The 24,282-nt window shown below is 31.8% G+C and overlaps 1 protein-coding gene and 1 pseudogene across 2 annotated transcripts; one reads left to right on the forward strand and one right to left on the reverse strand.

Moving 5' to 3' along the window:
- Window positions 1–10,478: 10,478 nt before the first annotated feature.
- LOC112294296 (subtilisin-like protease SBT2.5) lies at window positions 10,479–15,896 on the forward strand (annotated as a pseudogene). Its single transcript, XR_016498033.1, has 10 exons — window positions 10,479–10,734; window positions 10,860–11,641; window positions 11,746–12,303; window positions 12,527–12,933; window positions 13,065–13,233; window positions 13,290–13,427; window positions 13,776–14,482; window positions 14,570–14,831; window positions 14,934–15,230; window positions 15,345–15,896. The product of XR_016498033.1 is annotated as a subtilisin-like protease SBT2.5 (transcript).
- A 3,365-nt stretch (window positions 15,897–19,261) lies between these two features.
- On the reverse strand, window positions 19,262–21,643 carry LOC112294127 (uncharacterized). Its single transcript, XM_024544320.3, has 4 exons — window positions 21,570–21,643; window positions 20,543–20,718; window positions 20,113–20,296; window positions 19,262–19,873 (listed from the first exon to the last, which is right to left on the reverse strand). Exons 1-4 carry the CDS (start codon window positions 21,634–21,636, stop codon window positions 19,617–19,619), a joined length of 684 nt encoding a protein of 227 aa, XP_024400088.1. The 5' UTR covers window positions 21,637–21,643; the 3' UTR covers window positions 19,262–19,616.
- Window positions 21,644–24,282: the final 2,639 nt, after the last annotated feature.

The following is a 24,282-nucleotide window of genomic DNA, read 5'->3' on the forward strand; positions in this document are numbered from 1 at the left end:
ACTTTTAACTACTAATAAGATGATTGGATAAGTCTTTTGCCATTGGAAAAATTTGATTATGATACAATACATTCTTCTATATAATAAATATATTTTTTTTTATTAATTATGGTTATCATCCACAATTTGATACTTTTGACTTCACAAAAATTAATAATTATGCAACCAAAGACTTGAAAAATTGTTTATTTGAGCTATATATAATAATAAAGGCATAATTAAAAGAAGTTCAAGAACAACAAAAAATCAAAGTAGATGCTTATCATAAGGAGTAACATCAATTCTATGTTGGTAATAAGATATAATTACTTTGTTGCAATATCAAGATTAATTTCTTTTATGACAAATTGGATTATCATAGGCTTCAATCATTTTTTATTTTTGAAAAAATAAATTTAGTTACTTATTGATTATATCTATTGGAGTCTATAAAGAAGAATCTTGTATTTCACATGTCTCTTCTTGAATCATATAAGACAAAAAATATCTCAAGAAGAAGAAAAATAATAATCAAAGATTTAAAACATAAGAAATCTTAGACTTGAGGTAGTGCCAAATATATTAGAATATCTTGGTTAGTGCAAATATGATATTAGCAAATGTACATAGAAGCTAACAAAGAATCTTATAAATATAGTAAAAAAAATTGATGCTTTTCATCAACCACATGCATTAAAACTAAGATAAAGAATAATAAATCTTTGTTGTAAAAGAAGCAAAATCGAGAGAAGATAGTATTCTACCTTCTACCTTATTAATAATCTTTATATATTTGTGGCACCAAAGAGATAGAGAAGTAACAACCAATAGATTCAAATCAAGAACTATCATTTGTTGACTTACTAGGCTAGACATTGCAATTTTCATAACCTTGAAGATGATGTAATAGAGATGAAGATCTTTCGAAATGATATATTCTTCTTCAAATAGATGGCAAGATACAACACATTTGGTATTATGACTTTGGAAGAGAATCTTGATGTTTTGTGATTTTATTAAAGGTAAAAAAAATTCCTAATGGTGTTTCAAATGTTTAATTTGAAGGGAGTTATAAAAGCCTCAATAATGATTAAATAACAAGATAGTCTTCATATCTTAGTATGAGACACTATTATTGGCTAAAAAGATCTATTAACTTCATTCAAAAGAAACAAAGATTAAAATATGTAACAAACATAATTTATTATATATTGGACTTCTTCAACATATGATAATTATTCCTTATAGAACTTATTTCTAAAAGAGAGGATAATATTGTAGATATATATATTTATCAAGATAAGAAGTATTAAATAGAATATAAATATAAACAAATTTAATATTATCTTATGGCAAAGCTTCTTAGAAGCTTCATAAATGTGTAATTGACTTTATATATGTTTATAGTTGATTGATAGATTATAAACTTGGCCAAAAAATTAGCCATATATCATATGTATGGATAGCTTGTGGTACAAGCTAGCTATATGGCTTGTATATAAGAAACTTATATTGTAAATTAAAACACATGTTTCATAAATTGGACACATGTTAAAAATCCTTTAAAACTTTGCCACATAGCTCCTAATTAGATAATATATATAGAAATAAGAATAAAGTCTTTTTCAGTCTTGAAAACATCTTTCTAGTTCTTAGTCTTGTTTTAAGACTTTCTAGTCTTTTGTCTTTGATAATAGCCATTTTAGTTTAATATTATACTATCTTTGAGTGATTTTTTAATCTATTTGAATAACACAAGAAATTATTAAACTTTTAGTTCTTTGAAATTCATGTCCTTGACATCTTATTTGAGAAATTAAAAAATTCTCTCAATTTAGTAGATGTCAATAGCTCCATCAAGAAATTCTAAGTATTATTTCTTTTCATTTAGTACCTTTTTTTTCATCATAAATACCACTCTTTGTAGAAGTTGATCCTGACTCTCATTTAGGTATTTTTTTTTCCTCAAAATTTTCATTAATTGATTATTTGCAAGCATAGATACTCAACTTAAATTCTTTTAACATCCATTCTATAACTCTTCCTTGAATATCTCTACTTCAATTTAAGTTGCAATTCTTTCATTGTGCTTGATAAAGAAATTAAAATTTTATGTAATTGAAATATGTTATCAGTCTGAAATCTATTCTTCTTGGTCTAAATACAAATTCCTTATCAAGCATTCAAAGGTACTAAATTCAAGGATTTTTGGTCAATTCATGATGCTAAAAACTATCTTTATAATTAAGATTTATTAAAGTCTCTCTTATTACTAATATATGCAAGGGAAGATGGAATGTTGAACATCACCCATCCATTCTATTTTACATTCTTATTATTAAAAATATAATTATATCTTATACTTATACTATTATTTAAGCAAAATAATGTAATTTTTTTATTGAGCTTGTATTACCTTGATTTAGTGTCATTTTGTATTTATACTTAATGTTATTTTATGTCTATTAGTCCATTCTTCAAATGCCACAAGAAAATTCGACAATACATAATACATCAATAAAGACTATGTTAAAATAGACTATCTTGATAGAAGTAACATATGTTCTTGATGGAAAATAAAATTAATGCTTTGAAGAATGAAAAATAATAAGCTTTCTAAGATAATGGCAACATTGCACAAAGATTGATCGAAGAAGAAAGCAATCACAAAGAAACTGCAATTTGAAGAAGATCAATAGCACAAAGTAGAGATTTAGAACTAGAGGCAATATTAAAGCAGCCACTAGTATATCAGAAATGGACATAGAGTACAAAAAATATTCAATTAAATAAACCAAGAAGTTATAACGATATTTTCTTGCTTATTCTACATTAATTCATAATCCAATTACTCCTTCAGTTTAAGATTTTAACATTCAAAGATCTTCCAACTTCTCACAATGACAAAAATTTAAGTAGCAATTAGTAGAAGTATGTGATTGTAAATCAAACAATGAATCTAAATTTCTTTCTTTTATCATTTTTTCTTGTAAAAATGATTCTAACCATATAATTACCACCAAGCATAGCTATAACATGATAAAAAAATGTAATACATGATCATTTTTGATAACAATGGATTTAATTGAAGTTTTTTTTTGTGTCTAAAGCTTCTAGCAAAAGAAGCTCAATAATTCACAGTGTAAATTGGAAAGAATTTAGAGCCAAATCACTAGTAGATATCAACAAAGATAAAAAAAAAAAAAAAAATCTAGAGCCATCAATTATAAATCAAGGAAAGACAAGCAATGCCACACAATGCTACAGAAGAATTGATACTATAAACTTAAGAAAGAAGAATAAAGGCAACTGTAGTAATAAAATAAAGAATCAAAGAATTACAACTTCAAGCCTCATTGCTATAGAATAACAATAAGATTTGAAGAAGTAGCAATATCTATATATATATATATATATATATATATGAAAGATTAAAAAAAAATTGCCTATACTATTGGAGTAGAGAAAATTTTCCTTAAGAAAGCACTAGGCTTTTGGTTATCACTAATTGCTCAACTAAGTCTCAAGATAAATAAAAAAAAAAAAAAAAAAAAAAAAAAAACCAAGTTTATAGATGAAATTATATTCATACAGGGAAAATTACATCAATACAAAATCCCTAAGTACCAAAGATCATCCAAAATATAATAAAAATATTATAAAATCTTATATATCCTTAAGATGAAATTATTTCAAACTTCAATAGCTCATATCTCACGATTGGACCATAAAAAAAAACCAAAATTTTACATGAAGTATTAATGTACTTTCAACAACTACTAAAACAAATTTCAATTGTAAATTCATTAAAGATCTTGAAATATTGGAAAAACCCTAACATTGGCTTCAAATCCTTGCTTACATATACTTGTGTGCAATTTTCTTCATATCTCAAAAAATAAGTACTTAAATACCATAGAATTTTGATATATAGCTTCTTAACCTAATAACACACACTTTTAAAAATTTTGAGCCAAAAATTCATCTAGAAACTCAAGATATGGGTCCAAGCATTATTATCAACAAAACAACTCACTTACTACCTTTGAATTACATGTGTTGCCCTCAATGCTTTACAACTCCTTCATAAAAACTCCAAATGCAAAAATTCTTTTAGAAAACCTGTAGGCCTTTAAAGCATCCTTGTGGGTATATCTCTCGATTTCCAATATCTATCAAAAAATTCCTTGTATCTTCAAAAGAACAATAATATATCTTAAAAAGACACCTTAATTTCAAACAGCTATAACTTCATCACCTTAATTGCAAATCCTCTAAAATTTATGCACAAATTGTAGCCCAAATCCTAAACCTTAAAAATCTTTCTTTTGATTCTCAAGTGCTCTTTTTGAAGTTGCCAAAGCCCTTGTTATGATCGCAGACAACCTGTTGAATGCCTATTGGACATGGCCTTCGATCAATAATAGTGAAGATCTTTATATTTTTCCTTCATCCATCCATACCTTACTTTTATCCCTCCAAATAAGTTTTTTGGAGGTTTGGATCTTCATCTTTGAGCTCCAATCTTCTCTTTAAATTTTATACTAAATATCTAAATCCTATATAATTTAAACACTATAATCAACATATGTAAACTTCAAAATAAATTTTCTTACATCAACTCTCTTTAAATTAACCTACTCACCAGTCTAATACACATCAATATTTATAAATATATTATATGTTTTAGTTAATTTTTACATAAAATAAAAAATTACAATACAATAATATTACTAATAATTAGCAATCGTATAATAAAGATAGCATGCATGTTAGAATCAACTAAGTACATTATAGGATGTATATTAAATGATAGAAAAATACTAGATATTCTTTCAATAAAAGGATTATCACACTAAGGATATTATGTGTTGTATAATTTTTTTTTTTTTTTTAATTGGGCTTATTTTTAATTAATTTTTTTTAGGTAAATTTGATAATTTGATATAATATTGAATAAGATGATTAAAAATGGATGATTTTTGCCAAAACCGTCTTTTATTTATATTATCATTATTTGTAAAGCTTTTAAAATAGTATCTTTTAAATAAGAGAAGAAAAAATAAAATAAAAAAATAACAACTTGACTTTGCTATAATGGAGGGTTTCAGAAAATTTGGAGTTTTTTTTTGAATATATAAAATTCGTTTGGGTAGGACTATTTTATTCTTTCTATTGGCTCTTCTTTTCAATCCATCCAAAGAAGTGTCATTGTCCCAATGGCTAATATATTATGTTTTGTGGTCAACCAAAATTCTTTTTCTTTATTTGTAAGTGTCATTGCAAAGTTGTAGCAAACTAACACTTCTAGTAACTTTGATCTAAGCTCCTCTTTTTAGATAATTGAGATAATTTTTATTGTCTTGTTGCATCAAATAGTTACTAAGTTATTCTTTTAATTGTATTTGATTTTTACATCAATCAGATAAAGATTGTCTAATAACATATTATTTACTTTATTCACCTCTTTGTTCTTAATTATAGTTAAAATAATATATTGGAAGTGCCCAATTATTATTTGGTATTGAATGCTTGTCCCACCATTGCCTTAAGCAGCAAATGTAATTTCTATCTATCAATATGCAATTGTTGTAGCACTATCATAACTTAGACAAAAAAATTTACATGGTCCAAATTTGTACATGGTTGTCAATATAAATAAGAGATTTTTATATCTTCGTAAAGGGTGATAACAATTACCTATCTTTCAAACCTTCAAAAAATTGAATTACTATTCTATGCATTATCCTTGGCTCTAATATTTGTTCTTGATTTTGAACCTCTAAAATCTAGATCTTTAACCAAATTTAACTCTTCTAATTGAAATTGATGCAAATCTGCACATACAATCATTTGATCTACAAAATCTACTTATTAGTTTAATCCAAAATTACCCATATAATAGAAGATTTGATAATATAGGATTTTGCTACCTTCAATAGCAAGGATTACAACATTAGACATATGTTGATATAAAAAATGTATATTGGCCTTAAATTAGTTTCTTAATCAACTTCTAGCCCTTATAATCCTACTTCTAATCTTCTACGTCCTTCTACAACTTTTTAACAGCAATGATAGTATAAACACTAATAATATACACATGAATCTTTTGCTTTTAAGAGGGGGCTGAAAATCCTCATTCAATCCCAAATCCTAATTTGCCTTCTAATCCTAGACTTTGCCCTAACTATTTTTCATCCATCTAAGTCTTCATCTACCTACTAAACACAGTAATTATCTTTGAGGCAATAATTGCCAATGATATATCCAAAAGTAATGGAATGTATTAACCTACTTTTTTTATCTATTAAATATCCATCTGATAATATCACATTATTATATATATATATATATATATATATAGATATGATTTGAAATACTTTTAGCTAGTAATTAAGATATATAAGGAATTTCTTGAACTCTTTATGATCTTGAATTATATAAAGTTGTAATTGTATGTCAAGTTTAAAACCATTTTCTAAAGTAGAAATTATCTAATTTATTTTGCGGCTATTGTAATACATCATAATTTTATCTTTAAATAGTAATTTGTAAAATTAATTGAATAAGATGGACTTGTATAAAAATATTTTAATTATATATATATATATATATATATATATATATATATATATAAGATTTTTATTTTTTTATTATTAAATAGAGATTTAAATTTTTATCAACTTGTAAAAGATCTTGAAATGTTATCATATTAAGATTATTAAATTATGATAAAAAAAAGATATCATGATTGTTACAAAAAAAATATACAAAAAAAACTCAAAATTGATGTATATAATAGAATTCAATAATAATTTTAACTTAAATTAAATTAAAAAAATAAAAAACAAATTAAAAAGTAGTATTAGTATCTATAATAAAAGCAAAAGGAATTGCAATTTAAACAAAGTTATACAATCCTATATCAAATGGTGATTTTGTTGTAATTAAATCAAATGGTGGGTATATTTAAACTTATTCGAGGATGAAAATATAATAAATAAGGATTATTTTTTAAAAAAGTTTAATCTAAGTGTTTTATTAAATATGATGGATTTTAGAAATCACAATTGGATTTAGATTAATAATAAGGATATTTTCGATTTTTTTAGATGATTAAAAAGAAATAAAATATTTATACCTTATTTTATTTAAAATAAATGCAATAAGAGTAGGACTTTAGAGGTATAAGTTTGCACTAATATATTTGATATAATTTTTAAAATTTTTCTTGATCTTTGCAATAAAAAATTATATATTAAGTAAATTTTGTTGTTTAAATTTTAGTAAGCTAGTATGATATTAGTTTTAATATTTTCTCTAAGCATGGCTTTTAACTCACAATAAAGATAAAAAAAAATTAAGAAAATTTATTTTTATTTGAAGTCTGAAATTTATTCTATTTGATTAATCTGAATATTAGAAGTGCAAAGGAATTAATACAAACATATTGCAAGAAACAAATAGAACCAACAATAAGGTGTTGGAATGCAAAGAAATCTAGAACTAGGAACAATCAATAAGGAACGTTAATCAATTAATAGTTGAGAAGTTAGATTAAAAAGTTAAGTAATAACTAAAAGGTTGGACTTGAAGTTGAGATTTTGGTACAATTTTTGAAAGTAGACAAAGTAAAGGCATATCTATTATGAATTATTTAACATTTTTTATAGCCAAATTGGAGGTTTACAAAATATATTAATAAGATTTTTAGTAAAATTTAATAATTATTTTTATTATTAAAGTTAGGATTTTTTTAGTGTTGTAAGAAATAGTAATTATAAAAAAACTACACTTGATGTATGTTGTATAGATGATCAAAGAGAAATAAGATTTATAGAAGATAAAAAATACATTAATGAATATTTAAAAAAAATATATTATTAAACTTTATTACAAATATTTTTCTAGAAATTTTATTAAAATCTATATAGTGTTTTAATGTATTCTTAATATTTTAAAATTTTAATTAGATGCTATGATTTTAAGTTAGAAAATAGATTAATATATTTTTTTACATTTAAGAAAAAATATTTGAGGGTTTGAATAAAATAAAATGAAATAAGTAATTAATAAAAGCAAAAAGATATATTTTATAGATTTATATTGAATAGATAGAGATAATAAATAAATATGTACAAAAGAAGTTGAGTAAAAGGATTGGTGCATGGAGTTCTTTGATCTGATGTAAATTTTATCTTTCTTATAATAAGATTATAATAGAAGAGGTTTTAATTTTGATCTGATAATTCTATCTCTTTAAAAATATAAATATAAATATAAATAAATAAATATCATGACCATTAATTTATTATCACAGAAAAAAACTTATATATATATATATATATATATATATAAGAGATTTATAGTATAAAACATTAATTTGTATATCTTTTATGTTTGGCTGCATATTTTAAGTGGTAGAATTCTTTGCTACTAAAATTTGAAATTGTTGAAGTGCCATTATATAACTTTTTAATTTAAAGTAAAAATATTGGTTGTTGTATTTTACACCAAAATCAATTGTATGACTCATTTTTTGAAGATTATGCAAGTGCAACAATAATTTATTTACATCATGTTGCAAGCTATGAACCAATCAACTAGTAAATGCAATATTATGCTACTTGGTATTATTTTCTAGTTATTAAAATTACAAAAAATATTTTAACATAAATCAAATTGTTTTTATTATAAATGAATAAATTTTTAGTTGATGTAAAAATTTATTTTAAATTTTCTTTATCTATTAATAAATTGAAAAAATACATCAAAGTTATCTAATAGAAAATCTTATTAGTCTCAAAAAAAAAAGAATTAAAAAAGAATAGGTTCACTTGATAAAAGCTTGACAATTTTGATGTAAGAGTTGCATAACTAAGAGGTTGGAACTTAATAAAAATTTGTACTTAGTTAATAAATCTTTAAAATTAGGATCTATGATCATCAAACCTCTTTAGAAGAATAATTATTAATTTTCTAATTATTGCAATCATATTTGTGTATATTACTTTAGAAGGTACAATTATTAAAGAAAATCAAACCATTTTATATCTTCATAATTATTTATTCTTTATATTATTTTAGGCAGTAGACAAAGTTAATGCATAATAAACATCAATATTCTTATTTTTTCTTATATTTGTAATATAATACTCTTTATTTCTATTAATATTTTTGTTACTTTAAAAACTTGAGAACTTTGTAATAAGAAAGATAAGCATTTTTATATTATAATTATTAATAAATTCTTAAAATTCAATCAAATTTATTATTTCTAATTATTCAATAATCCAAAAGTTGATAAAATTATTTTTTAAAGATAAAATTTGTAATTGTAATTATATTGTTTGAATAGATTATGTGCAATCTTTTGTTAAAATAAATTTAAATAATTTTAATAGTATTTACAAATATTTTTAGAAATTTTACTTAGATAAAATCAAATATGTATATAATAAAGCTATTTCTTCCAATCTACACAAATTTTAGTGTTCTAATAAATATATTTTTGTGATTATAAGTTAAAATTTCTAGTTAAATTTTTTTTAGAGTTTTTCTTATTATAAAAAAGGTAATTTTAATTGAATTTAAAATTAAATATAATAAATAAATAAATGAATAAAATTCTCATATGAAGGATCAGAATTTTCTGAAGAATTTTAAATATCAATATTAATGCTAAAATAAAGATCGGATTTTCGTTTTTGGAAAAATATTTATGAAGAGTTATAAGTTATTGACAAAGCAACCAATCATCTCATTAGACATTAGTTTTTTTTTTTTTTTTTAAATAATAATAACAGCCATATTAATATTTATCATACAATAATTTTAAATTTTATTACTCCATAAATGAAAGTTACTCTAAGTTGGATAGGATTCAATATCCACAATTCAAAATCCAATCAACACAAAGTTGCACTTGAGAATCCTATGTCTTAAAACATCAAAAAAAAATTACATTGAAAAAACATCAACACCTAGAAACAGAACCACATCCATCAACACCTAGAAACAGAACCACATCCATCAAAAGTTTGAAATAAAGAGTAGCTTCTCTGAAGTAATATCAACATCAATATGAAAAAGCAACATTGTTAGAAGCTAAACTATATAAACAATGGGTTCACATACCCACTCGCACCATTTTAATGCATATGTCTGAAAAAGGTAAACTCATTAGAAGATTGAAAAGACTCTATCGGCTGGCAAGTAATTTTGTCGCACATTTATGACATCGATCAAAGCATGATATCAGCAATCAGACATCTACAAATAAGAAGTGTTCCATAATTGGAAAATTCTATCTGCTCCACACGTTGCACAGAGCACCATATAACAACGATGCACCCTTCGTTTAGAAAAAGAAATAGACCACCGCATCGAACACTATCCCCAAGAAACAGTCCCCCACCTCATGCTGGGCGTGGAAAGATTCTCACTTCTTCCGGTACCGACAAAGAAGAAGAACGCCTTGTAATGTAATGAAAACAGTAGGTCGAAGTGGACACAAACAGTGTCTGTGGGGCAGACTCGCTTGTGTAATAGTTGAGTCCGGCTCTGGCTTGTTCGGGACCCATCTATCACCACAGACACAAGACTCAGACTACCCACATCCTGCAGTATATCGGAATCTAGATGTCGACGACGGTGTGATTCTCACGCTGGCCTGCAGTGGAGTGCGTCGTTGTCGAGAGAGACATGAATTAACACAGCTCAGTGATCGCTGAAGCCGACTGTGAATCGATGGTGTGTTGGACAATATCCACGTGATGCAGAGTTGAGCTGGTTCGGTGCTTTCTGTATCCATGGGTGGCTGGATTAGACAGTTAATTTTTATTATTTTTTTTTTTTTAATTTTTTTCTGGTCGCAGGTGACAGAAGCTTTTCCCAGTGAATTCCAGAGCTGTTCTTGTGCTGATTCTGCATCGGGATTGGTGGACCAAACTCTTGAACATCGTTGACACGATCGATCAGTCTGTCAGCCCCTACCTTCTTCGGGTCCTGAACATATTTCTTCGCAGACTTTGATTGTGCTGAGCGCGACATCATCGTTATCACCGAGACCGTGAGTGTTCATGTAGTATTTGTTATTGAGAGATATCACTTTCCGTATCTTTATGGCGTTTCGGTTAGATCGGTGCTGCAGATTGAACAGTGGAACATTTTTGGAGCGACATTGCGGGGGTATGTAGCTTTGAAAACATTTTTCGACGCGCCGATGCCATAGTTAATTGATTTAAATTTCCGGTAGAGACGGATGAACAGGCTGGTAATCAGGAAGCATTGCCATGTTTCCACTGTCCAACTCAGAGAATCACAGTTTATCCCTCCTTCAAGCTTGAGCATCCTGTGGATCATGCTCGATGTTGGGTTCCTTGGTTTCTAGGGATTGGTAGGATGTTTGTGCATTGCGTTGGATGCTATAGTTGGGGAGAGTGACGATTCGAATTCGTCACGGTGATGTTGCAGAGCTAGCAGGCGCAGCAAGTCTAGTCTTGTTTGTCGCCAAGATGGCTTGGAAAGAAAAGGGCGTTGGGGATCCAGTAGACAGCATGTTCCGAATTCTTCTGTATTACACTCTTGCATTGTGATTTTTAACTGATTCGAATGCACTGCCAATTGATCAGAAGAAAGTGTACATTATTGCGATCAAGTAAGTATCTCGTCCCTTCTACAGGTTTAATTTTTTAACAGACAATCCAAGTATGGTCGTGTCGGAGAATGAGGACAGAAACTCAGACGTATGCTTTTGAACAGATCCAGATTGAGGTTTGGCGATTCATGGTGAACACCGGAGCAAATGGCAATAAAAAATCCGATTGTCAGCTTTTGACGAAGATATACGAATCAAAAGGGGCCCTAAAATCTATTTCGTTGCGGCGAGCTTAGAAATTGTTTTACAGTTGAATCCAGGGATCTAAGGAGGATGATACAAGCGTTTAGATGATGCCATTAGTAGGACACAGCTGAATCAGGGGTAGAGTCGCTTGTTGAAGCACACACTGTTTGCAATAACCTTGTTACCTTTCGGAAATCTAGCCATACAGTTGCGAGCTTTAGTTTGCATAATGAATCCATTTTCAGGTAGTATGTTAAGATTCGAAAATCACACTCGGGGAAGAGGATTGTGACGGTGGATTGTAATCTGAATGCAGAGATTCTGCAAAACTAGAAATGGGGATTCAAGCTTTGGGCATTAAAGATCAGCACCTTGTAATTTTGGATGCTGCTCTGGGTTTTGGAGCCGACTATCAAGTGTTGCAAGATTATGATAAAGTTTTCGATGGAATGGCTGTTGCATTGAACGAGACACAGGTAAAATATGGGTCTGATAACCACTTTCGAAAATTCGCAGACATTCTTGTCACATTCGTTGATGTTTAGTTGCTCACAGCTAGAACTCCTTTGCGTGAATTTAAACTCTGTCATCATCACAAGCTTTTGAAACGCAGCCAAGCTCGCAAGAATTGTTGCATGAGGAATTCGGTTCATTTGTTCTCAGCGCTTTCGTTGACTCCGCGTATCTCTTGATGTGAAGGCTGCAGTGATGAAATTAAATCCACTGATCAGATCCATGGAGCTAGGCGCAACCGTGTACGCAACCACAACACACTCGCATGATTACATGCTGCTCCCAATTCCCCTCGGCGCATGGAACGAGTCTGGCGGCACCCATAGTGCCGGTGAGGATATTGTAATAGGTGTCGTAGACACTGGAATCTATCCCGATCACCATAGCTTTGCAGCTACCGATGGCGTGAAGCCCTATGGTCCGCACCCTATGTATAAAGGCCAATGTGGAACTGATCTACGTTTTCCCAATGGTTTCTGTAATGGAAAAATTGTCAGTGCTCAGCAGTTTTTCAGGGCCCATTTGGAAGTGAACAAGACAGCAGTGTCCGACCCAGACTATAACAGCCCCTTGGATCGCAATGGCCATGGCACGTGAGTAGTGGTTCACCACTTGAGACTTGTTATGAGCTATGCTGTATAGTTTGTTAATCTGCATTACGAATTGGGCAGGTCCTCTCAATATTTCATGCTAATGACAAAAGTTGGGGCAATTGTCTTCTTAGGCATTGTGCTGGTATTGCAGCAGGCAATTATGGAGTGCCAGTGGTCGTCAATAGTGTTGAGTACGGGATGGCCAGTGGCACCGCTCCTCGAGCGCGATTAGTGTTCCAATCATTGGATGTTAATGTCGGCTCCCTCTTACATATCTCCACACTATTTTCCATCGATGACTAATATCAGGTCCCAGCCTTGAGCAACAAAGTCGCCCACAAACTGCGATACGGTGAAATGCTACTAAAATGATGTCTGCTCTCGCTTTTTGGTTTAGCTCTGCGCTGTCTTTGTGCTGCAGAATTGCTGTTTACAAGGTTTTGGATAAGGACGGTACCGGGACTATGTCGGACACTGTAGCTGCCATTAATCAGGTCAACTTCATTCCCGACGAATTAGATTTCTCAGACTTGTACCTTTTCGTATAACAATTCAACCATCTGCGACGATATGGATAGCTTTGCTCTTACTCGCACAATTGTACAACAGCCGGAATATTGGCAAGAGCAACGGCAATGCATGAGCAGTCTGTTGGATATCGCAGTAGAATCAGAGTTTGGAAACATTAACCCTTCTTCTTAGATTATTAGAATCTTTCTGTCTATTTCCTTCTTTTTTTATCTTTCTGTCGCTAGCGAGCTTTTCTTCTATCCTGATTGATTCTCGCGCAGCACGGAAGATTAATGGCTACGTTGATTTGTTTGTGTGCTACTCTTTTCTAGGCTGTAAAGGATGGAGTTCATGTGATCTCTCTGTCATTGGGCTTCAGTGCACCAGTTGGAACTCACACTCTCCCGAACATCTTCGAAATGACAATCTTGGGAGCTGTCAAGGCGGGAGTGCATGTAGTGCATGCTGCTAGAAACGCAGGATCAAAACCATCCTCAATAGTATCGTATGGCCCGTGGCTGACATCCGTCGGTGCTACGACGATGGATCGTTCCTATTCGGCCTATTTATACACGAACGATGGAAGGGGTTCACACGTAAACATTTCGAACCCTTACCAAGACTCTCACCCGCTTTCTGTAAACTTCGGGGTTTGTGTTGATGTATTTTGTCGAGCAGGCGATGAGAAATTTCGACGGGATCTTTTGCAGCTGGTACGCTTGGCATGATGGAATATCCCTTGGTTAGCGCCAGTGATGCTGTGACGGAGCAGAGTTATATCAACCAAGACTTCAACTGTGCTGATCAGACAGTGCTTGTCAAGAAACTCATCCAGGGAAAGATCCTTGTATGTTTGTATAATGTCATTCATAGTAGCTTCACAGGGTCACCCCAAAGCCTTGCTCGCGCTGCTGCCCAGGCGATGGGAGCGGTTGGGGTGGTACTGGTAGTTATTTTTGGGTCCTTCTCAGAAACAAACTCACAGAATTGGGATTTTAAGGACTTTCCAGGCATTGTGATCTCGGGACAGGCAGGTCAGGTACGTGAATGCATGCTCATTATGTATTCGATCCTGATATGTTTTGAAAGTGTTGTTCGATGCTAAGATCTGGTGATTTGCTGATAGCTATTCTTGGACAACTTCCAAAATGCGAATGACGGTGTCAAAGGACGGTTAAGTGGCGTTGGCAAAGCTGTGTACAGGGGACTACCTCCCAAGATTGCTCGATTTTCAGGTCGTGGTCCCAATGTGTACATGACGACATCAGATCTTTCGATGGATGAGCATGCCATTGCTGATGTTTAGAAGCCTGCCGTCGTAGCTCCAGGTGTAAGTATCTGGTCAGCTCGGTCTCCTATTCCCTCAACAAACGAGCCTTCTTTTGAAGGTAAGGATTCATGCTCGTAAACACGGAAATATGAGTATTCTTTGACGAATCTCTTTTCCGCCGCTGTTGTAAAAACTCAACTCCGGGATCCATGCCCTGCAGACCAAAAGTGAGCCATGATCAGTGGGACAAGCATGGCAACACCCCATATTGCGGGAGTGGCGGCGATCATTAGACAAAACCACCCCAACTGGAGTCCTACTGCGATCACATCAGCGATCTCAACCTCCGCTGTCTCATTGGACAGCCTCGACAATCCTTTAATCGCATACTATGAAGAGGTTGATGAAGAGGGAAATGTCATCCGCCAATTCGAGCGGCCCGGAACCGTCCATGATTTCGGTCATGGCTTTGTTGATGCTTGGGCTTCGCAACACCCCGGTCTGATCTTGGACGCAAGTAAGTATCTCTTATCTAGAATCACCATACCTTCGATCATGAAAACCGTTGTGCTGCAACATCCTCCAAGAAACCTACAGCGCTTACTTACCGCCGTCACTGGTCTATGTGCAGCTCATGCCGACTACATGAACTTTCTCTGCTCCCTCAAATTTCTCAGTCTAGACACAGTGCCAAACATGTCCGGCGAAAAGTGCCCTCCCGGTGTTCACAAACCCATAGACCTGAATCTGCCAAGCATAAGCATTAGCACTCTGATCGGTACACTAGTTGTCGCGCACAGTAACCAATGTGGATAACCTTGAAACCTACACTGTCCAGATCACCCAGCCTGCCGATATTGAGGTCACGGTGGATCCGGCCACCTTCACCATCGCTCCTGCAGCGACGCAGTTGCTCACAGTGACTGTGAAAGCTCTCAAGAATTCGGTGTGTGTGAACCAGACAAGCTTCGGAAGGCTGGACCTCTTTGGCAACTTGGGCCACGCCGTGAAAGTGCCGCTCACTGTGATCTTCAAAAAAGTTTCAGAGTGACAGTTTTAAGTTCATCTATGGAATGATGTTTGCATGGCTTGCTGAATAAAAGGTTGATGCGCAACCTGTAGTATATATTGCCCACTGGACTACAAAGATCTTTCAACATTTTGCCCGTCATTCATCCGTGTATTTGTGTGTACATTCTTAAGTACAGTTTTAAACATTTCTGTTGCAGAAATAAGTAAATTTAGTTTCAGTGGTTTCCAATAATACAAAAAAAAAAAAAAAAAAAATGTAAAAAAAAATGTAAAACTAAAACCTGGTGTAAATAGAAAAGTTTTTTATTTATGAGAATGTTTAATGGACCCAATTCTTACTAAACTTATCTATCCATGTGTTAATTGTGATGAATGTGGTTGGTTTTCATTGGTTTTGGATCCAACAGTGGAGGAATGAATTTAGAGGTCATTTATTTTTTTCATGATGGTTAGGATGGGTGGGTCAATATATTAAAAGCCTATGTCTATTAAAACTCCTCTTTATTTATGATTCATTATAATTGATATGGTATCCTTGTACTATCTACTGTTAAACAAATAAAGTCAAAACATCACAATTATGATTTGAATTACCAAACCTATCTGATGTATCTAATTTCTATTTTTCAGTAGCTTTAGGTCATTCTAATCCATGTTCTACCATAGTTTAGCAGAACCAAATTTCATAACCAAATATTGACCTTGATATAATTTCTAAATAAATCAACTTACCTAAATTTAAGAATGAATGTGATTGGCCACAAGTAATTTGCTTTACTACCTTCTCTTATTATATCAACACCTTTGTTTAAAATATCTTTAAAAATTCTACAAGTAATTTCCATTCTTATTTTATAAATTTCAGAGATTAGTTGAAAAATTGACAAACGTGAATTTTACAAGATATGAATTTAGTCATAAATATTTCTAAATATATTTTATTTTATAAATATACTCTTATTTTTATCCAATTGGCCTAAAAGCAAAACCTCATTTGTAATGTGAAAGAATGTTTTGGTTGATATGCAATACAAAAAGAAGATTTGCAGTTACAGAAAAAACTTATTGTACAACAACTATGAATGTAAGCTCTTTATTAGTCATAATAGTTAAATGAGGAAGATTATTTATGAACAATGTTGCAATCTTTTTCAATACTCAAATATAATTAGTTTCTTTTTCCTCTTTTAAAAACATAAAGTGAGATAAAAAAATAAAATAATGAAATAAAATAAAAGACTAATCCAATCAGCATTATACAAATAATATGAAGAAGCAAAATTTCAAATTTCTTGGTTTAGTACATGTAGTCAAAGAAGAAAATAAATGGAAAATCAATGATCAATTTGACCTATAGAGTATAGACATGAAAAAAAATGCATGATGGCATTGGTTTAGAAATTGCAACAATAAATGTATTGGAAGTTATTTTTTTCAATTTGTCTAGCAATATTGGAATAGACAAACATCCTTAAAGTATTACATATCTAATGCTCAAGGACTGATTATAGATGTTGGTGTTGGTAGTAAGAATTATGGAATTAACTTAATAAAGAGCAAGTAGAGTTATTGCAAGTCTAGGTCCTACCGTGAGAAGTTGGCAAATTATTTGTTCCAATTTTGCCAAAAGTTTTTTAGTAGTGGCATAGACAAACATGTTGGTAGATAGATAGTTATGAAGAGGATGTTGAATAATGAGTTTGTAATTGCTTGTTGTTGTACATTTCCTTGTATACAATACAAAGAGACAACTTTGGAGCTTCATATAAGCTTGCCATTCCATAGTACTTCTTTTATCTACTTATGCATATCCTTGGTCACACTTCAATTACAACCTCCTATTTCCAACAAGATTGCCTTTGACAACATAGTAGCCTTAAGAATGGATAAAAGACAACACACTTTTGAATAACTTCTATTTAGATGAGTCTTCACACTCAAGTGAGGGCTAAATTTTGAAAAACAAAAAAAAATATTGGAGATGTGTGGTGTAAGTATTGAAAGTAAGAATTCATCTTAAAAAGTTGCTAACAACTTCCAAAACTATTATACTTATAAATTTTGTACATTTTTTACCACTTATTGATGTTGATTTATTTTTGTATTTGAACAAAGACTCATAATGTAGTCAAAGTTGTTAGCCAATTTATAAAGGTATCAGCACATAATTAGCTCCATCTTTATTAGAATTTTCTTATTAATTTTGAAATATAATTAGATTAATTAAAATTTATTATCTCTTTTTACTTTGGCTATTCCTAATTAAACTCACATTTCCAAAATACATCAGATTACAAACATAAACTTTATTTTTATTTTTATATTAAACTATATTCAAATTTATAACCAACATATAGAATTGAAATACATCAGGATTGATGAACCTTCATTTATAATCCATAAAAAGTACAATTTGTCTTTTCGTTTTTCTTTTCTTTTTTCTTTTTACCTTCTTTAATCCAGATTCATAAGATGTGTGTTTTGATTTCTATTTAATTGCTTGTACCTTGCTTAAGCGTAAACAAAATTATGATAAATGTATTTTTACTTCATTTTAATGAATGTTATTTACATTATATAATAACAATAACTTAAATTAGTTTTTAGTAGAAAATAATACATGCTTAAAATTACAAAGATACCTTAATGTAATTTAAATTAAAAATAATAGAAATTTTAAGAAAGGATGTATTCAAATAATAATTCAAAAACACACAAAAATATTGCAACAGTTAATTTTACAGGTTTGAAAATATCTCGTTCTCAACTTTAGCCTTCTTCTTAGCTTTCTCACATAATTTATTTTTATCTGACCTCAAAACCCCGCCGCAATTCTTTTTCAACTAAATAATGTTGTATACAATCTTACAATCTCCTTAAGTATAATTTACTATCTTTACTGCTAAGCTTTAAACCTAACTTGAAAATAGTATATTTTTAGCTTGGATAAATCATTTTTATTATAAACCATTAAATTTAAATATGGATGTATGTATGTATGTGTGTATATATTGGAAAATGAGAAATTAGCTACTTCAGTATTTGGGTCTGTAATTTAAAACTACAATTTATTTAAGTTAAAGTACACATGTAGACATGTATCCTTCAAGTAAAATATTTTAGGATATACCAAAAATAATGGAATTGTAGCAACGACATTTAATATTTTTGCAACAAACAATATTTAAATTATATCTTACCTCCAGATTCAAAATACTAAAAATTAAAGTGTTTTACAATGAATAAAATGATAAGGCATTCGCAACGAGGATTCACATGTAGTACAACAGAATTTGAATGAATTCGACATAGTGATTAAAAACTTCTCACAATGTTGGCTTTTAATAATTGCAGAAACAAAATGTTTTTTAGTTTGAAACTAATTACACCAACAATCTGTGTATAGTGCACATGGTCAAACTCATAAGTTATTCCCACAAATAGTTTTAGGACATCAGAAGCGTATCAATAATTTAATCAAACATGTCTACTTTGTTCTTATTTTGGACAGAAGCATTGAAAAAGGCAGAGAAAAATAGATGAATTGGGAATACAGATCTGCCCCTAAAAAGTTGCTCAGATTCTGCTTGAGCGGTACTTCAAGGGTTGAAAGTGTCGTAGCTCAACAGACACTCAAGGTGGGTCTGCTGAGAGGTGAATAGTCAAAGTTACAGAAATGTGGAGTCCCCTCTCACAAATCGATGCCTCTCAAGTGGCAGTGGGGAGCCTCATACTAAATGACCCTTCAGCCAAAATTGTTAAGCCAATATTGAAAGTCCATCAACCTTCAGCTACCTGTTATCTGAATGATAATTTCACCACCTCCAAATAGTGAACCCCTAGAAAGAGCTGCGTCTTAACAACCAAGTTGTCATAGGCCGTCCTTCAACCCAAGTTCCTCATCAAGAAAGTCATCATCCTCAAATAACTTGATAAAGCGTGCTTGTTGCAATTCTCTTTGTTTTCGACGCCATTGACTGTAAGCCACAAAGGCGCAACCTGCCAATGATAACAACGAGAATACTACTATAACAGCTGTCCACCCGTGGTGCGTTCTATTCTTTTCAGGTTCGTTTGTGAATTCCGGATCCGCCGCCACTCCATAAGGGATTCCGGATTCTACGATGTCTGCCAAAACAGTTTCCAAAATTCAATAATCGTGGTACTCGCCTCAGCCGCTTCTACGTCATCAATCTATGAAGGTGTACATTCGGTAGAAAATTGGTAGCCTCAGAAATGTCCAACTCACGAAAAAGACGCAATACAAATAAGTTCACAACAATAAATTGTACTGAGAAAACAGGCATATGGGCCAGTTTAACTGGAGGAGTGACTTGATCCAGTGAAATAAAGGGAGTTTAACTTACTGCAGTCTGGACACGAGAGGGTAAGGTTGAACTCCTTTTCTTTCAAACGAAAATAAGCCCCATCTGAATTTGAGTTGAAATCGGACGGGCAGAGCTCCCACTGATCGAATTTGTCATCTTTAAGCATATCCTTCTCAAAGAGTCCACATAGCTTACATTTCTTCCCTACTAAAGTTGTAAGCGGCTGTAAAACATTAGCATAAAGTCAGAACCGTAAACAAAACAAAACCCACAACCACTAAGTCCCATGATTGCAAATTTAACAGCAGAAATATTCTGACCATATCACAGTCTACACGAAACCGTGATGACTACGAAGTTTTCCCTTCAACTGTTTGCGCAAAATACCGCTTCTAACGGTGGTTGATAAGAAAAGGAACGATGGTATGGAACCATATTTATCCAGTTTGCAGAGTGAACGGTGAGCTACCTGCCAAGATTCCTGTCCCGAAAATTTATAAAGTTGACCCTTTACTTCAACATCGGGTAAATGCACGACATCTTCGCCCTGACATTGGAAATACACTTCTGGTTTTGCTCCAAACCACTCATGCGTACTAAAGATTGTCAACGAGTGTAACGTAACATTTCCATCTGCTTTAACACCTGAAAAAGGACAACATGCAGAAGTTTCATGTAAGGCCACTGGACCGAAAAACAGGGACCATAACACATCAGAAACCTAAAGGACAAGTACAAACACCCCATGTTGATACTATAACCGAAGTGAACATCTAGTGTCTCAAGAATCACGAAAAGATGAATTCGAACCCTCACAAACTGTGTGAATGTAGTTATCCCCATTCGAATGGTAAGCATTGTAGAATCAACCTTCGATAAAGTTCCACTATATCACAGTTTGCAAGTGACGCACTAGCAATTTAGTAAGCGTCTCTAAAAATGGAGTGATCGACAATGTGACCTCATCACAAACTCTGCACTACAATGTTTCATCTAAAATAAAGTCCCATCAGCTGAGGCTCATCCCACCTGAACACAAAAGTAGCAATTCCTCCCTTTATAGTCGCTCAATCGAAAGATTCCGAGCCCAACACGCATTAATCGCGATCTATGCACTTACCAAACGACGAACACATCGTGATTTCACAACCACACAATCTGAACGTAGATGCACGACGGGAAAAACGAAAATTGCGATGGATCTTAATACTAAATCCACAGAAACCCTAGAGCGAACAAATCCAACTTACCCCCGAAGCTCCAGCCTCAAAAAAAAAGTTGAAAAATAGACGTCACCCAAGTAACCAAAGGAAGCTGGACCCGCGAAAAATTCCGAGAGTGAAACCTCTTTCGCATTTGTTAAGACTCACAACAAGGGCTAACCAACCGCACAAGAGTTCGAAACACCAGCAACAACCCACGACGAAACGAAAAACAACAGACCATACGACGAGACTAGGGCATGAATGGAAGAACAGAGCTAGAAAAGCACGTACCAGAAGCGCTGAGAAGAGACAAGAGGCACACAGGCACAAGAAGAATGCGGCACCATTCCATCGCCATTGCCGGCGACCGCTAGAACAAAACCGAAGCTTCTTGATTGACCATCCTCATGCAGCTCACTTCATTCTCTCCTATTACCGCGCACCCACAATAATAATACTTGGTAAAGTCGGGGATGATACCCTTTTGGGTTACCCGAGTATCCGAAACCACAACGTCAATCCCATTAGTGACGGATATGATTCCCCATTCCGGGTGTCAATCCAAGAGCTCCGCTTGATGCCCTGGCTTACGAGGACCTGCCCGGGCCCTGCACTTGTGGGTGGAAGCTTGCATTCACTTTGCTCTCATTTAGTCAGCAGGGAAAGGGGGAAATGGATCTCAAAATATCACAAATGTTCTTAGGGTATTGGGAATTAAAGGTGAGCATGATATGTGTAAAATAATCAGATATTTGATTTATTTTTGGAAGACAAAAAATAATATATTTTTGGAATAATTTTATGGAGGATTTGCATTCGCCAAAGTCATACAAAGGCCTTTCTTAGATATTCAGTTTAAAAAAAACAGAATAGTGTTCAAAGGAGTGTGAATGATAACTTGATTTTTTGGAATTTTATTATGGGGAATTTCCATTGTCAAAGTTATACATTGGTTATGCTTGGATCTTCAATTTTAAAAACTGAATAGTGTTTAAAAGGGTGTTAATGGAGAATTGATATTTTTAAAAGAGGATTGAAAATAGAATTCTTGAAGGATTTTTTGTGGGCCAGTTTTACCTTTTTGCACCTCCTGTTGTAACCAAGCTAATTTTAAAATGACCAAGTCTTTGTTTGTTGCCATTATGGCATACTCCAAGTGAATAATAATTCTTCTAAGCAATGAATGGCCAAAACTCAAATGCAATCAAGAGCATTTTACTTTCTCTCCTTGATTTTTGCAAAACAAATCAATCATCATTTTTAACAAAAAGCAACGCATTACGAGTTTGTATGATTATCAAAGAAGTTTTTCAACTAGGTATTTGACAAAAAATTTAAAAAATAATGTAGAAGTGTACAAAATTAATAGTTTTTATCAGGTGGATATAAATGTGCATAATTATAGATATTTGATCTTGTAGAACACATTCTTCTAAAAGGAAAGTATGAAAGTGAAATTTAAATAAAATTATTGTATCTAAGATTATATTATTATACAATACTGAATTAAAAATTGAATCAAAAGAAATAATACATCTTTGATTATACCTTTCAAAAAAGTATTATTCAAAAACTTAAAATACAAATAAATAGTTATTTTTTACAAATTATTCCAAATTGTATATATATATTTATGCAACAACTAGTATGGCCTATGTACCCCTGATATAGCCAGCCAGCTGGTATTATTAATTAAAATTTTGTTTGACTTTTTTGGGTCTGGAAAGTCCCCTGAATTATCCCAAAGAGCACCTCAAACACTCCACATAATTTCATTCATATTTTGTCTTGTCTAGGATGACCCATTAATTAGGGTCATCCTATCTTAAACCTGGTTATTTTATGGTTATGTTATACTAAATATTACCATTATGCATTACAATATTATGTATATAATACTTCTTAAATGTTCATACCATCAATAGCAAATTTAGTTGGGTGTATTCATGTGATGAAGCTGGGTAGGAAAATACTATGCACATCCAACTAAATGATAACCATAGCAGATTAGATAGTGTTATGTTATAGTCTATTTTTTATGTAGACTAGTTTTGCCTTCACAGAGAGACTATGTTCTAAAGATATGTTGCATTCTCTCATTCAAAGAGATTCTGACAAAAACGTTGCAATTATCCTCAGTAATGTTAGCTCATGGCTGGATGAACTTGTGAAATGCAAGTTCCTACCAAAAGGATATTTTGCTTCATAATATACAGATTTATAGCTAATAACCGTGTTGTTTCATTTGAGTAATGGATCAATCTATATATTTAATAGGCAACAAGGATAATGCTATGTCGTTAAACAACATTCTATAATAAATGGAGCTTAATTGAGCTTCAGAGATCAAGTGCACACAGTTAAGTCAATATTCAAATCTAGATTAGGACAGATTAATTATTGATTGCAAGTGTTGAGGAGATTTCTGTGTTTCAATTCCAAATTTGTCTTATGAGTGATTCGTTGATTGAGGGCCTGGGGACAATTAATGAGACTTGATACACACCTAAGGCCAGTAAAATCACCTCCAATTTGAACACTGGAACCTTGTACTAGTCTATCTAACATTGTCACAAGATGTGGAGATGTATCATTGGATAATCTGCAATTCAAGTATAGAGTCTAATTTAAGATATCAAGTTGTTAGAACGATATTTCACATTACATTTATGTGAACCAAATGGTTGTTAATCATAAACCTAATTGGGTTACTTCCAAATTTTCTTCAGTTGTGTTGCAACATTTCATAAGTTTTCTCTCTCACTTGTGCTAGGTGGTGTATATGGTGTCATTTGTAAAGTTTTCCAATAATCTTTGTGTATTTGTACAATAGTTTAGAAGCATGAGCCAGTTGAGTTTGCATAGGTTTGAGAATTCCATCATGTTATTTTGTACTATTGCCCATTAACAGTTTTGTTTTCAGTTCATTCAAACGTACGTTTTGTTTTTTTGCACACAAGTTAGTAGGTTGTGTGGAGAGTAATGTTTAGTGTATATATATATA

The sequence above is a fragment of the Physcomitrium patens genome, chromosome 17, assembly GCF_059467195.1.
Source record: "Physcomitrium patens ecotype Gransden chromosome 17, ASM5946719v1, whole genome shotgun sequence".
Taxonomy (NCBI): Eukaryota; Viridiplantae; Streptophyta; class Bryopsida; order Funariales; family Funariaceae; genus Physcomitrium; species Physcomitrium patens.

Excerpts from the sequence above, each read along its gene's own strand:
- LOC112294127 (XM_024544320.3), bottom strand. The coding sequence starts at position 21,636 with ATGGCGATGGAATGGTGCCGCATTCTTCTTGTGCCTGTGTGCCTCTTG. Across the intron at positions 20,719-21,569 it reads GTCTCTTCTCAGCGCTTCTG|GTGTTAAAGCAGATGGAAAT; the intron begins GTACGTGCTTTT and ends GTCCTTTTTCAG. Across the intron at positions 19,874-20,112 it reads CCTCTCGTGTCCAGACTGCA|ACATCGTAGAATCCGGAATC; the intron begins GTAAGTTAAACT and ends CTGTTTTGGCAG.